The sequence below is a fragment of the Myotis davidii genome, unplaced genomic scaffold (assembly GCF_000327345.1).
Source record: "Myotis davidii unplaced genomic scaffold, ASM32734v1 scaffold133, whole genome shotgun sequence".
Classification (NCBI taxonomy): Eukaryota; Metazoa; Chordata; class Mammalia; order Chiroptera; family Vespertilionidae; genus Myotis; species Myotis davidii.
This window is the reverse complement of record NW_006284732.1, coordinates 3104757-3120357: the sequence shown is the minus strand read 5'-3', so window position 1 is coordinate 3120357 and position 15601 is coordinate 3104757. Positions and strand designations below refer to the sequence as shown.

The window sequence follows — 15601 nt, the reverse complement described above, 5'->3', positions numbered from 1 at the left end:
CACTTAGTTAAGAGGTTTTATTCCCTCCCTAACTTCAGGGGAAAATCCCTACCTGGGGAAACAACCTTTCTCAGAGAGGTGACCTTGGTTAAAACACATAGTGCCAAGAAGGTGAGCAAACATATTAAGAACAGTATGCCATATATGCCAGGTCCCTTGAAACAGCAAGGATGGACCGGCTCCGGGCACTCAGTGATTTATACACTCATTTACTCAATTGTCAACATCTCCACTTGAATGTCCAACAGGCTTCTCCAACTTAACATGTACAAAACTGAGCTCTAGATCCAGGCCCTATGTGTCCAAATCTTCTCTTCAATCTAGACTTCTCCATTTAAAAAAAAAAAAAAAGGATACCACCATGAAGTCTAGCTGTTCAAGACAAAATCCTAGCATATTATTTTCACAGATCATATACAATTGAGCAACTAATCCTATTTACCATAATATAACAATTATATATCAACCATTTTACCATCTCTACCACTCCTATCTAGTTCAACATACCATTATTTCTTGCCTAGATTATAGGCAAGAAATGCAATAGCATTCTAAATGTTCATCCTATTTCCTCTCTTGTCTTCCTACTATCAAATCTTCACATGGTACCCAGAATCATCTTTTTAAAGGTTATTCACCTCTTCAAGGTTACTCAATGACTTGGTATTATACTTAGGAAAAATTTCAATCCCTTAGGTATGGCCTATAAATGCTTTCAATATCTGGGATTATATTTCTGACCTCATATGCTGGTACTCTGCATATCTATCTCTGGGCTGGCTGGTGAGCGGGCTGGCGCTGATGATTTTCTGTCTATACCTCAAGTCTGGCAAGACTGTCTCTGTGTCAAGCCTTTAGACTTGCTATGTTCTTGAACCTGGTACATTCTTCTCACAGACTTTCCATGGTTTGATATTTCATGTTATTCAGAGCGCTGCCCAAATGTAAGCTCTGAAGAAATACCTTTCCTGACCACTCCAGCTAAAAGAACATCCCTCAAACCATCTACCTCTTACGTATTTTCCAATACCACTTACTTTGTCTGTCTTTCCCACTACCATGTAAGCTCCACAAGAGCAGGGCCTCTATCTGCCTTGTTCACAAGTGTATCTCCATCTAGTACAGTGGTTCTCAACCTTCCTAATGCCGTGACCCTTTAATACAGTTCCTCATGTTGTGGTGACCTCCAATTTCATTGTTACAAATTGAACATAATTAAAGCATAGTGATTAATCACAAAAACAATATGTAATTATATATATGTTTTCTGATGGTCTTAGGTGACCCCTGTGAAAGGGTCGTTCGACCCCCAAAGGGGTCGCGACCCACAGGTTGAGAACCACTGATTTAGTAGATAATATATAAATTTGATTTGTTAAATGCCTCTATGCAAAGTCATATTATTTAACATTTATCTTTTCCCATTTAAAGAAATATTTATTATCCCTAAATGATTATACTTATTAACTGATGTTTTTCAGTAACATATTATCTCCAAGCATACAGATTTATTCTTTTGAAATATTCAATACATACTTATTATTTCAAACAAAGTTACTGACCTCAGTAAGGAATGTTTTAATTTTATCTCCAGAGTAAATAGCTGTAGCAGTTTCTTCCCTTGCCAGTTTCCTGAGAAAGTTTCTCAAAAAGCTGTTTTTCTGTGTAAGAAAAGCTGCCAAAATTCCTCTAGAAATAGCTGTGTTCTCTTCATTTATTTTTGATGTAGGATTATAAATAACACCCAACCGACTATGAAAACTTTTTTTCTGAAAAAAAAATTTATAGGTGAGAATAAAATCTGTATCTTACATACCTTTTTACAGTTGAACTTTTTTCTTTCCAATCAAGTTTATGCTCTACCATACAACACCTTTCACTGTCAAATTCTATGATGACTATTGAAGATGACCTATCATTGAAATAGCCTAAAAACAATAATTTTAGTAACTCCAACTGCTTTACCTCTTTGAATAATGATTATTTTATAATGCAATATTTTGTTTGACCTCTTCTTGTATATGTATGTCTATGAAATAACAAGATTACAAAACAAAAATGCAGATTAACCCATAAACAACCACCCAGGTCAAGAAATAGAGCACTGTCAAAGATATTTCTCAAGAGTAATTAAAAGGTAAATTCTAAGATACTATTCCATGGGTGAATGTGAGGCAAAATCATAACATTTCGGAACTGTGAAAGTAGTCTCTAAATCAGTCATACATATCCAAGAGTGAAGATGAAAATCTAACTGGCTATGGGGACTTAAGCACAATCTTTCACCAGTTAAGTGGCTTGTGCTCAGCCAGATATATTCCCCAGGAAACCAAGATAAAAGACAAAAACAAGGGAAAAAACCAGAGCAAGAATCTCAGAGATATATAATGTGAGGGCAATGGACTTTACAGAATTAATTCATTCACATCACTAACAATAGATAAATCAATAAATTATCCAACAAACAACAAGTAGCCCAGGGAAGGGGGGGGAGAAGGGTGTTGTTACCAGTATCCAAATATGCTGCAGTGTATTATCTAAAATGTTTTGTTTTCAATAAAAAAATTATGAAACATGCAATGTAACAAGGTAGTGTGATTCATATAAAGGTGAAAAAAACAAAACAAACCCACAGCATGAGAAACTGTCTTTGAGGGGCTTAGTTGTTGGACTTAACAGATGTAATATATTCAAAGAACTAAAGAAAACCATGTCTAAAGAATTAAAGACAGGTATTTTATTTTATTTTTAAAATATATTTTATTGATTTTTTACAGAGAGGAAGGGAGAGGGATAGAGAGCCAGAAACATCGATGAGAGAGAAACATCGATCAGCTGCCTCCTGCATGCCCCCCACTGGGGATGTGCCCGCAACCAAGGTACATGCCCTTGACCGGAATCGAACCTGGGACCCTTGAGTCTGCAGGCTGACGCTCTATCCACTGAGCCAAACCGGTTCTGGCAGAAAGGTATTTTAATAATATTTCACAGATAATAATAATGAAGAGATAGAAATTATAAAAAAGAACCAAAGGAAATTCTGGAGTTATAAATTCAGTAACTAAAATGGAAAATGCTCTACAAAGGTTCAATAGATATGAGTTGGCAGAAAAATCAGTGAATCAATAAAGATGATACAACCTGAAAATAAATTGTAAAAAGAATGAACAGATCCTCGGAGAAATGTGGAACATCATTAAACATACCAATATATGCATAATGGAAGGGCCATATACATGTAACTAGTGGGGGAAGGACAGCTTGTGAGCCTCTCAAAGAACATGCTCCCAGAAATTCTTGAGAAGGAAGAGAAGGCAGAAGTGACTGTTGTTCCATAGATCCCAAAGAACCGGTTTTAAAATGTGCTTATCTGCAGGCAACAGAGGAAATCCAGAATGTGTTCTGAGATTATCTAATATAATGGGAAAATCTCCTAGCAGATGTTATTTTCATTTTAAATGTATTAATTATTCTTAATGTGGTAGCAAGGCTCCAAGATGGCCCCCAATGATCCCCACCTCCTGGTACTCAGACTTACAGTTCCTACTCATACTGAATAGAAGTGATCTGCATAACAAACAGAATAGCGTGGAAATATAGTATGTGACTTCAGAGACTAGATCATAAAAGACATTGTGACTTGTGGTTTCCATCTATAACTCTTTGTCACTCATCTGGGGAAAGCCAGCTGTTCCCCAGGACACTTAAGCAACACTTAAATAGTGGTCTACGTGGCAATAGGAAGAAGCATTCTGTCACGGCCAGTGAGAAACTGAGGTCTCCTGTTAACAGCCATCCAAGTGAGCCATCTTAGAAGCTGATCCTCCAGCTCCAGTAAAGCCTTCAGGTGGCAGCAGCCAAAATCCTGACTGTGTCCTCATGAGAAACCCCAAGCCACAACCACTCAGCTAAGTCACTCCTGAATTCTTAAACCCCAGAAACTGTGAGAAAATAAAGGTTTACTGCTTTAAACCACGAAGTTATAGGGTAATTTGTTATACATCAATAACTTTACACTTAGTTAATACAAAGCAATTTCATAAAATATTTTGCTTTAGCCCTAACCAGTTTGGCTCAGTGGATAGACATCAGCCTGTGGACTGAAGGGTCCCAGGTTCAATTCCGGTCAAGGGCATGTACCTTGGTTGCGGGCACATCCTCAGTAAGGGGGTGTGCAGGAGGCAGCTGATCAATGTTTCTCTCTCATCGATGTTTCTAACTCTCTATCCCTCTCTCTTCCTCTCTGTAAAAAATCAATAAAATATATTAAAAAAATTTTGGTTTATGTTTCTTGGGTGCTTTTATCTAGGTAAACTTACTCACCATGTGCTTTAATGCATTCAAAAGCAGTTTTCTCCCAGATGGTTTGTCAAAATCAGCAATAATCCAGAGAGTAATGGAAGAAATTACATCTTCATCTGAAAGTTTCAAATGGTTTAGTTAAACTAATTCTCTTTAAAACAAAACTAAAAGCAGAGGACATATCCAGTTAACAAAATTAAAAAACAACAATAGTAAAATTTGTCTTTCGGAAAAGAAGCAAATGTTAAAAATTATACACGCACAATGAGATAAAATGCTAGAAATGTAATTCATGATATAAGCTCTATATAAACTCAGATACCAAGAAGAAAGAACAGTCCCTAAAGGACACACCTGTGGGATACTTCTATGAGTAGAGAAAATTGTATTATGCTTATCATGGTACCGGTGTTGGCAAGCAAAACTGCCTTCTAGCTATATTTGTAAAAAAATAAAGAAACTGATACGTATACCCCCATGTACAAAAAAAACCCCCGGTACAATAAGGTTTATCAGTAGATACTAAAAACAGCAATATCTTATTAGCTTATGATTTATTAATTCAAAATGTCTGGCTTTTATTAACTTGGTCTAATTCACATCATCTCGTGCCATCAATATAATTCTTTTTCTGAAAAATTTGAAAATCTGGATGCCACAGAAAGAAACAATTTTAATTCTGATGTCACAGTTAAATGCATTTATCAGCTTCAGGGTATAACATTTGAAATGATAGCTATCTGGTCACCATTAAAATCTATAGAAAAATTATTCTTTCAGATCACATGACCCATTTAAAACAGTTATAAAAACTTGGCTGTTCTGTAGATCAGCAAATAGCACATTCTTTTAAAAGAATAAAGGTAAAGAATTCTGGTGTCCTCTCAATGTCAGCCCTTTCACCATACAGTAGTAAATGGAGAAATGTTTCAAATGTGCTACGTAAATTATAATTTTTTATTTTTTTACACATTTACATAACTGCAAATAAGAGGAACTTACGATGTTTCTCTGTTAATAAAGTATTCCTTAAAGCTGCACGAAATTTAAAGGCTAACTTACTCTGAGGCCCAGAAATACACCCCAGAACCTGACAAATATTTATCCTATCTTTTATTTCCTATTTTGAACTCCTTTTCTTTCCCGTCATTTTTACACATTAGCCTACCATAAACTGGAACTTTTATTTTACATTTCATTATTTGTTGGGTTTTGTGTAGACAGATCATTTTGTGAACATAAAATCATGAATCAATTAGAAAGTAATTTGGGGGCCATCTGGTCCAAAGTTGGATGCACTCCTTACCACTCTCAAAAAACTGGTTGTGTAGCCTCTGCTTAAATCTCTCTCTCATAAAAATTTACCCCTTACTACATAATTTATTCCATCTTTAGATCACTCTCATTGTTAGAAAGTTACTGCTTTAATACTGAGATACAAATAAGCCTTCTAGTATGTATTGGCTCTCATTTTTCTCCCTACAGCTAAGCAGGTCAAATAAAATAAAGCAAGACAAAAACCAACAAACTTTAATTAGCTCATCTATCTTATAATTACCTATCTTATCTTATCTATCTGATAAGATTAAAAAATGTATGGCTCCACTGCAGACTTCCCTATCTAGGCTAAATTCTTATTTCCAAATATGTTCATGTCTTGGTCTCCCTTCCTTTGGTTTGACCCCCAAACCTAGGTAAAACATCCACATATTTTTTAATTTTAATATGCTTTCATTGCTTTTTTAGAGAGAGAGGAAGGAAGAGACAGAGAAACATTGATGTGAGAAACATTTATCAGCTGTGTCCTGCATGCCCCCGACTGGGGATTGAGGCTGAAACATGGGTATGTGTCCTGACAAGGAATGGAACTGGCAACCTTTTGGTGCATAGGGCGAGGCTCAACCAACTGAGTCACTCCAGTGGGGATCCATCCACATGTTACAGCTTGCTTTAAAAATAGGCAAAAAAAGTAAGATGAACCCCTCTGCATTTATAATTAGTTAGGATAGAAGGCATTATTTTCTTATGTCAATCCTTATAGCTTAACACAGTGGTCGGCAAACTCATTAGTCAACAGAGCCAAACATCAACAGTACAACGACTGAAATTTCTTTTGAGAGCCAAATTTTTTAAACAAACTATATAGGTAGGTACATTGTGATTAACTTAATTAGGGTACTCCTAAGCTGGCCTTTGCTTAAAACGTCCTCAATCTAATTGAGGTACTTAGCTGAGGTCGACCCCTTCCAACTCTCCCATCCACACTCGTCTTGTATACTTGTTTCATCTATCTCCTTTCCGAAAACCGACTTCTGCGCATGGGCCATGAAGTTTCAATCGCACTGTACGTGTGCCCCTGCACGTGGTATTTTGTGGAAGAGCCACACTCAAGGGGCCAAAGAGCCGCATGTGGCTCGCGAGCCGCGGGTTGCCACCACTGTCCTAACAAATTACAAGCTCTCAAATTGAAAACCAGGCCTCTAGTCAAATATGAATATATAAACATGTATTATGGCCCTAGCTGGTTTGGCTTCATTGTTACAGCGTCATCCCAGACTGAAGGATCTTGGGTTCGATTTGGGTCAAGGGAATGTACCTCGGTTGCAGGCTCGATCCCCTACCCTGGTCAGGGCACCTGTGGGAGGCAACCAATTGCTGTGTCTCGCTCGCATCCATGTTTCTCTCTCACTGTCTCATCCCCTCCTTTCTCCTTTCCACTCTGTCTGAGAATCAATGGGAAAAATATCCTCGGGTGGAGATTTTTTTTTTAAAGTATTATGCAAACACCTTACCAAAATTACAACATTTTGCTACTTTAAGAATAAATTTAGGAAAATAAAATATGCTTATTACCTTCATGGGTTAAGTAATACATGTTCTCTGCAATTACAGCACTCTTATCTTGTGAGTCCAAGAAAAAGAAAGTAGAGAAATCTTCAACATCTGTAGTTACTGAAAATTTTCATATTAAATATGAATTAATAAAACATTCACAATTCAATAAGCATTTGTAGAAAAGAAAACAGGAGAATTATTTTACCTGATGTAGATATTAAATTAAGGTACTGCCCTTCACTGTACAAAATCAAAGGATTTATACGAGGTACAACATTATTTTTATCCATAAGGAAATCAATTGCATTTGTTCGATCATTTAATGTGCCCTAAAATAACAAAAATATTATTTAGGTAATAGAGGCAATTTACATGCGTATGTTTCAAAGTTATGCAGAGATTACATTTAAAGATACTCAGTATAAAATAAATTAACAAATAACATGTGATTTAGGATTCTCATAATAAATTTTCATGTAAAACTTTGAATTATCTTTCCAATTAAGCAATTTTTAGATGTAATTATGCACAAATAAAGTTAATTGTTAATTTAAAAATCACTACTAAATGATCGGGATGAAAATTTTTACAAAATTAACTTTTGCTATTTAAATATTTCTTAATACAAAAATTCATTTATAAATATTATTCATCATATATTTTCTCATAAATGCTTACCTACCATAAAAACTTCCCTTTGTAAATATATGGTCATATCCATCATTTTTTGAAGAAGAGCGCTTTCTAGTTTTTGAATATTTAACTCCTCATGGTTAAAGGATTCGCCATTATAAAGAGCTTGAGGCAAAGGGCCCAGGCCAGTCATCTTATAAAAGCTTGTTCCTGCCTATTCAGTTAAAAAAATATCAGAGTTAAACAGAATATGGTTTTCTAAAAAAGAAATACATAAGAAAAAGAAGGGACACTGCCACATCTTTATATGCCAGAGAAAAAAATGTTAATTTTGACAATTTTACCCAGCCTTTTAAAAGATTATTTAAAAGAAAATTTACATAGAGCAAGAGTCAGGGAACTTTCTGTGCAGGGCCAGATACTAGTAATACATATTTTAGGCTTTGTGAGCTATCAGGTTTGTCTGTGTCACATTTACTCAACTCTGATGTTATAGTGTAGAAGCAGTGATATACAACTCAGGAACAAACAAACATGGCCATGTGCCCCAAAACTATGAAAACAGACAGTGGGAGGGCTATATTTGGCCTAGGGGCTGTAGTTTGCTGACCCTCGATATGAACTACAATACTAACTTTTTAAAAATACCATTCCCCAGGATCAGAGATTCATTTATCCCTATATTTACTTGTTTAATAAGCATTTATTCAATTCATGCCACCAGCATCCAGACCCTGTGAATACAGAACTGAAAGTTTTCCCTCAAGTGGTTCATACATTTACAAACAAAATGCAGGCATGTACAAGGATCTATGGGAGCCCAGAAAAGAAGCATCTAACCATTCTGTGATGGATAGGAAGGGAACAGAGAAGGACTCTGCAAGGGGTAACACCAAAAATCAAAGGATGAGCAACATTTGCTAGGGAGATGAAGCAGAAAGACAGTCCAAGTGAAAAGAGACAGCCAAGCAAGTGGGGGGAGGGAGAGAGAATAAGGCATATTTAGGCAATTGCAAGTCATTTGCTGTGTTTACAGTGGGGAGAGTGCTATATAGGGAGAGCTGTCAGATATGGGTCAGAGGAGATAGGCAGAGGCCAGATCATGAAGGTCTTCAACATTGGGATTTTTGTCTTCTGAGTGATAAAGCATCACTGCACACTTCATTCATTTGCTATTCTGTGCCATGTATTATTATAATTATTATACCCAGCACTCTCACAATTACTTGATGAAGCTAAGTATTCTGATTACATCCATTTTACAGGTGATGAAACAGATATAAAAACATAAAGTCACTTCCAATGTCACATAGCTACTACATTTTGGAAACAGAATTTGTATTTAGATCTAACCAAGAGTCTGAATGGAACTCTTAACCACTGGACTATATTATATCTGCATTTATTGAGAACTTACTACATGTTAGACTATGAATGCATATAAATGATATTCAAACTCCTTCCTAAGAAAACATACTTTAACAGAGGGAGAGATGGATACATTAAAAATAGGTGTGATTATAGTATACAGAGGTGCAAAGAGCATATAATCAATTCTATCTAGGAACAGGATTCATGACAATATGATCAGATGTTCTTATTTTAAAAAGAACACAGTATCAACAATGGAAGAAGTTGGGGGAGCATGCACTGGGCATGATGGGATGGGGGCTACTGCAGTAGCATAGGAAAGAAAAAGCAAGGACCAGAACAAAAATCAGTGGTAACGGGCCAGGTGAGAATGAGTTTCTAAAATATTTAGTGGAAGAACTTGATCTACTGTTTCAGAGAGTATTGATGGGAAATAAGTAGTTTAGAATGGTATAGGTGTCCTGGGAGAATGATGATTCCACCCTCTAGATAAGGCAAAAAAGAAAAAGGTTTGGGGTAACAAAGAAGATCATGGGCTTGGTTATAGGTTATTGTGATTTAAGATGCTTATGGGCACTAGGCAGTTGCCTACCTGGGTATGGACCTCAAGAAAGATGTCCCTGCTAGAAATACAGGCTCTCTTCTGATTTACTCTATCATTTCCAATTAAGCAAGCTGTTCATTACAAAAGTTTTAATATCACAGCATATACTGTCTAGAATAAGCAAATAAACAAATACATTTCCTTCTATATCCTTCTGGATGCTGGTGGCAAAAATAAGCCAATGACACTAAATTTTATACTTTTAACCCACACCTCTTTCCTGAGCTATAGACACATGTATCTAATCATTTATTTCATATTTACTCTAGAAATCTCACAGGCACCTTAATTTCAATATGTGAAAAACAGTATTTCTGACCTTATTTCCCATTTGGTTTTCCCTCCACCTTGGCAATGGCATCACAATCCTCCTATAGTTAGTTGCTCAACTGAACCCTGGGAGTAGGCCTTGACAATTTCTCCTCTCTCCTTTACCTACTCAATCCAGCAGCAGGTCTGGGGTTGTACTTCCTAACTCAACTGTGTCCATTTTTCTCTGCCCTTACTTCCAAAAGTCTCAAGGTCATCTCTCATTTTGAACTCCTACCTACATGTTTTCTAATCTGTCTCACCACAGATTAATTTTACTCCCCAATGATCCATTCTCAACAATGGAGAATGTTTTGTTGTTGCTGTTGTTTTAAAAAAGCATTATCACTGTCACTTAATATTTTTTCAGGTTTTTCAGTTTCCAAGGTCTTGTACTGTTGAGTCCAAATTAAATATTGTTCCCAAGGCCCTGTGCAATCAGGACCCCAGCCTACTTCTCCAGCCTTGTCTTAGGAACTTTCCTCCACAGTGCCTACATCACACAAATTTGCTATCTGTACAGCAGCAACACCAATTTCTCTTAGTTTCTTCACAACTCAGGACCTCCTAACATTTCCTCCTGAATGTTCATCTACTATCACTTCCTGTTTTCTTTCATCCAACTCTTCATCCTACTTCAGGACTCATCTTAAATGCCACTGCTTCAGAGAAGGATTCCCATTCCCATTCCAGAGCCCTCCTCTTTCATTCTGCTGTGTACCTATGGGCCTCTTCCAATGAAGACTCATGCCCATCAATTCAGGGAATTTCTTTATGCTATTTCTCTGATGCTTTCCATTCCTTTGTTTTGTTTGTTCTTTCTGACTCTTCTAAATTGAGTCTCTAATTGTTTACCTTTCATTCTTGTTTTTCACTTTTTTTGTCTTTGTACTATTACATTTTTATTTTATTTTAAATTTTCAAGAGACCTTTGTTGTACTCTATTCTTTAACCTCTGTGCCTAGAACATTATAAGTACTCAATAAATATTGTCAAAAATACAGATAAAGTTTGGATTGGATAGAGAGAAAAAATTACACGAATATGAGTTTATGGAATAAAGGCCTAAACTCATTTATTTGCTTTTTGATGTAGGAGTCAGAATGATTTCCTAGGCATGTAAAGTGGAAAAGGGTTTGATGGGACTGATAACTATTTAGAATAATTTTGGGATAGTATTCACAAAACCAGAGGTCCTATGAAGGGGAGCAGCAAAGGCTCAAGTTCAGTTTACAGAAAGAGGCAGGAACGACTACAGAAGGGCATTCTTGGGGCTGATGTGTGCAAGGGAAGGTGTTGGTTTGTTAATTGCTATGTTTGCAAGAATTCTGAATAGGTTATTTGATCAATCTATGAGAGTGAGTGAAAATGTGGAGTAATTCTTAAAGAAAAAAAAAGTTAAGAAATGAAAAGACAATCATAGTATTTGACTTACTAACAAGGAACACTTAAAAAGTCTCACACCCTCTAAATATTCACTTAACCAAAATGTGTTAACAACAGATCTCTTCACCAGCTGGTATGCACTGCACAGGCCTATGAATTCTTAATGGACCGAAGTGCTTCTGTACTAGTGGCACAGTAGTTTCCCCCATGAGAACAATCTGACCTCTTTTCCAGACCCTCCCTGTCAACATGTATCAGCCACTGCAGGGTAACTGGCTCAGCACAGGGCCTCCTACGTCAGCCCTGGTTGATTCTTTCTGATTGGTTTCATTTGATCTTGAAGCTACAACAGTTTTTAGATATTTTAAGTAATACCAATGGACGAAGGGGAGACTAAGTAAAGGCAGGGAGGTAGAAAAGATCTCAATCCTCAATTATGATTAAAAAAAACCCTCAGCAAATAATATGTAAAACTCAAGATATGCTATACAACTTGAGGAATACAAAAGAATAAGAAGACAAGATTCCTTTTCTTGAAGTACCTACAGTCTAGCTGGAAGTTAAATGTATATCCACATAGGACATGGTAATATTGGTTTGTGAATACCAATATGTAAGGATAACATTGTGTTACTTAGATATTTTTATGGCAACCCATAAGTAGTGTATTTAGGCTATGTAATATTATCAGCTTAAATGCATTAATATCACAGCATATACTGTCTAGAATAAGCAAATAAATAAATACATTTCCTTCTATATGCAAGTTAGGTTATAAACAATATTTTAAACTTTAATAAATATATTAAATAAAATTAAGTGAGTACCTTAAATATTTCCTATCTAGATATTCATAGGAATGCATTTTATTTCAATACACTTAATATCCTCAGGAACACAAGTGTTAACGAAAGACTTTAAATGCTATCATTAATTTGAACCAGAAGACGATCCTTAAGAAACAAAGCATATACAACAATTTAGTGAAAAATCAAGTAAGTGGTTCCCAATTAACAAAAAAAGAGCAAATTAACCAGAAAAAAAGTTTTTACTCTTGAATGAGAAATGATCCTTCGTATCAACATTATGCATCTATCAGTCATGCTTAGGAGATATGATATTTGCAGAAGTTTTAGTCCCTGTGGAGTATAGGTATGAATAGAAATTGTGCTCTACCACTTAGTAACAAGAAGAAACCACCTCTACTTAAAAAAAAGAAAAGAAAAGAAAAAAAATGAAAACATAATGTGTAAGTATGGAAAACTTCCAGGACGCCTATAATTAACCCATTAAACAGGCTGATATTAAAACCCAAATGGTGCAACCTTCTGCTTTCACCCTGTGCAAACAGATCCCTAGTATATAAAATTTCACCGTGTTTCCTATTCCATAAGCTTAATCATTACAGGAAATTTCAGTTCCTTCTCCTCCATGATTCAGAATAATTAAAGAATACTCATAAAAAAGAATTCTTTCTCAATTTTCCTAATGCCATAAATAACTTTACTAAAAGAGATGCCTCTATATAACTTGGTTCTAAAAGAAAGCTCATGTTGGTTATCTTTTAGGTGTGTTTTTTAATTATATGAAAATATAGTAATGGGGAAAAACCAATAAAACACTTTCTCATTTCAAAAATAACTATTTGGACCCAGCTGGCATGGCTCAGTGGTTGAGCGTTGACCTATGAACCAGGAGGTCATGGTCCAATTCCCGGTCTGGGCATATGCCCAGGTTGTGGGCTCTATCCCCAGTATGGGGTGTGTAGGAAGCAGATGATCAATTATTCTCTCTTACCATTGATGCTTCTATCTCCTTCTCCCTCTCCCTTCTTCTCTGAAATCAATAAAAATATTTTAAAAAATAACTCTTTGGAAAACTATTCTTATACTAGTATAACTAAAGAAAAGAAAAATCCTAATTCCTACTGCACTGTCTTTTCAATCACATTGAGACCACCAGTCCTTTGGCTTCTTGGCTTTATGTCCTATTCTATGCAGCCTGCACTCAACAGATTGTACTTGTGGGCTATTCTGGGCGAATGTCATACCCAATTTATGAAACTTCAAACTTAGAGTACTTTATCCAATTACCTTCCTTCGCTCAGCTATTTTGGACTTTCTTTAAAACTGAGATTGATGCCCCTGAAACTTATGGTAAGCTTAAGCATCATAGCAATTCTTTTACATGGTTTTACTCTAGACCGGCGGTTCTCAACCTGTGGGTCGCGACCCCTTTGGAGGTCAAACGACCCTTTTACAGGGGTTGCTTAAGACCATCCTGCATATCAGATATTTACATTATGATTCATAACAGTAGAAACAATACAGTTATGAAGTAGCAACAAAAATAATTTTATGGTTGGGTCACAACATGAGGAACTGTATTTAAAGGGCCAGAAGGTTGAGAACCACTGCGTCTAGACCCTTTCGTAGTCTCCAGAGCAGCAATTTCTAAAACATGATAGCTCTCTTAAAGTTCCATTTCTACCACATAGACCCTCACTTTCAGATGGCCTTCCCTCCTCATTAATTCGTTCAACAGATATTTACTGATTACACACTATGTTCTGCTCACTAGACATTGTGCCTACAACATCCAATAAGATACATGATTCCTGGTCTCATGGACCTCAGTCTAGTGAGAAGTCAGGTACTGAACTATCTATATATATAAAAGCCTAAGAGACTGTTATGACGAAACGACCGGAACAACTGGTGGCTATGACACGCACTGACCACCAGGGGACAGACACTCAACACAGGAACTGTCCCCTGGTGGTCAGTGAGCTTCCCCAGGCAACCTCCTGTGGCCAGCCAACCTCCCCCAGTCCTTCCCCACGGCCGGCCGGTCAACCTCCCACGGTCCCTCCCCGGGCCAGACCCTCCCCCCGGCCAGGCAGCCAATCTCCCATGGTCCCTCCTCCCAACCGGCCAACCTCCTGTGGTCCCACCTCCTGTCCCTCCCCTGGGCCAGCAGGTCCCAATCAGCCCATCCCCAATTGGCCCAGCCCCAATCGGCCCTGATTGCTGGGCAGGCCTACCTAGAGACCTCACCCATGCACAAATTTGTGCACTGGGCCTCTACTTAATTATAGTTAGCACTAGAGGCTTGGTGCATGGATTCGAGCACATTGAAAGGAAATTAATTAGAAAAAATATTTTAGAGGCCGGGGAGGGACTGCGGGAGGGCTCTAGGGTATGTCCAGACCTTCTTGCCCAGCCCGATCAGGACCATCGAGCCAGGGAGAGACTGCGGGAGGGCACCAGGGCATGTCCAGTCCATGTCGCCCAGTCCCAATTGAGGCTGATTGGGGCCAGCCAGCCAGGGAAAGACAGTGGGAGGTTGGCCAGCTAGGGAAGGACTGCGGAGAGGGCTCCAGGGCATGTCCATCCTGTCTCACCCACTCCCAATCTGCTGGACCCCAGCAGCAAGCTAGCCTAATGTTTGGAGCATCTGCTCTCTGGTGGTCAGTGCGCATCAGAGCTACTGGTTGAACAAATGGTCGAACACTTAGCATATCAAACTTTTATTATATAAGCCTAGAGGCCCGGTGCACAAAATTTGTGCACGGGAGAAGGTCCCCTCAGCCCAGCCTGCACCCTATCCAATCCAGGACCCCTTGAGGGATGTCTGACTGCCGGTTTAGGCCCAAACCCAGATGGGGCCCAAACCGGCAGTCGGACATCCCTCTAACAATCCTGGACCAGTGGCTCCTAATGTATTATATAATCCTAGAGGCCCGGTGCACAAAATTTGTGCACGGGAGAAGGTCCCCTCAGCCCAGCCTGCACCCTATCCAATCCAGGACCCCTTGAGGGATGTCTGACTGCCGGTTTAGGCCCAAACCCAGATTGGGCCCAACTGCTGGTTCCCAAATTCTTGCCTGCCTGCCTGCCTGATTGCCCCTAACCCATTCTGACTTCCTGCCTGATCACCCCCTAACCCAGGGGTGGTCAAACTTTTTGACTCAAGGGCCACAATGAGTTCTTAAATAGGACTGGAGGGCCGGAACAAAAGCATGGATGGAGTGTTTGTGTGAACTAATATAAATTAAAGTAAACATCATTACATAAAAGGGTACCGTCTTTTTTTTTTTTTTTTTAGTTTTATTCATTTCAAACAGGCCGGATCCGCCCCGGGGGCCATAGTTTGCCCACG

At 37.9% G+C, this 15601-nt stretch overlaps 1 protein-coding gene across 1 annotated transcript in view; it reads right to left on the bottom strand.

Moving 5' to 3' along the window:
- UGGT2 (UDP-glucose glycoprotein glucosyltransferase 2) overlaps positions 1-15601 on the bottom strand; it is a 159004-nt gene that overhangs the window by 74673 nt on the left and 68730 nt on the right. Inside the window, exons 17-21 of the mRNA XM_015557528.1 lie at positions 7820-7984; positions 7343-7466; positions 7156-7254; positions 4324-4418; positions 1563-1769 (exon numbers count right to left, since the gene is read on the bottom strand). Of these exons, the coding sequence (XP_015413014.1) occupies positions 1563-1769; positions 4324-4418; positions 7156-7254; positions 7343-7466; positions 7820-7984 (690 nt within the window). The remainder of the gene's footprint in view (positions 1-1562; positions 1770-4323; positions 4419-7155; positions 7255-7342; positions 7467-7819; positions 7985-15601) is intronic.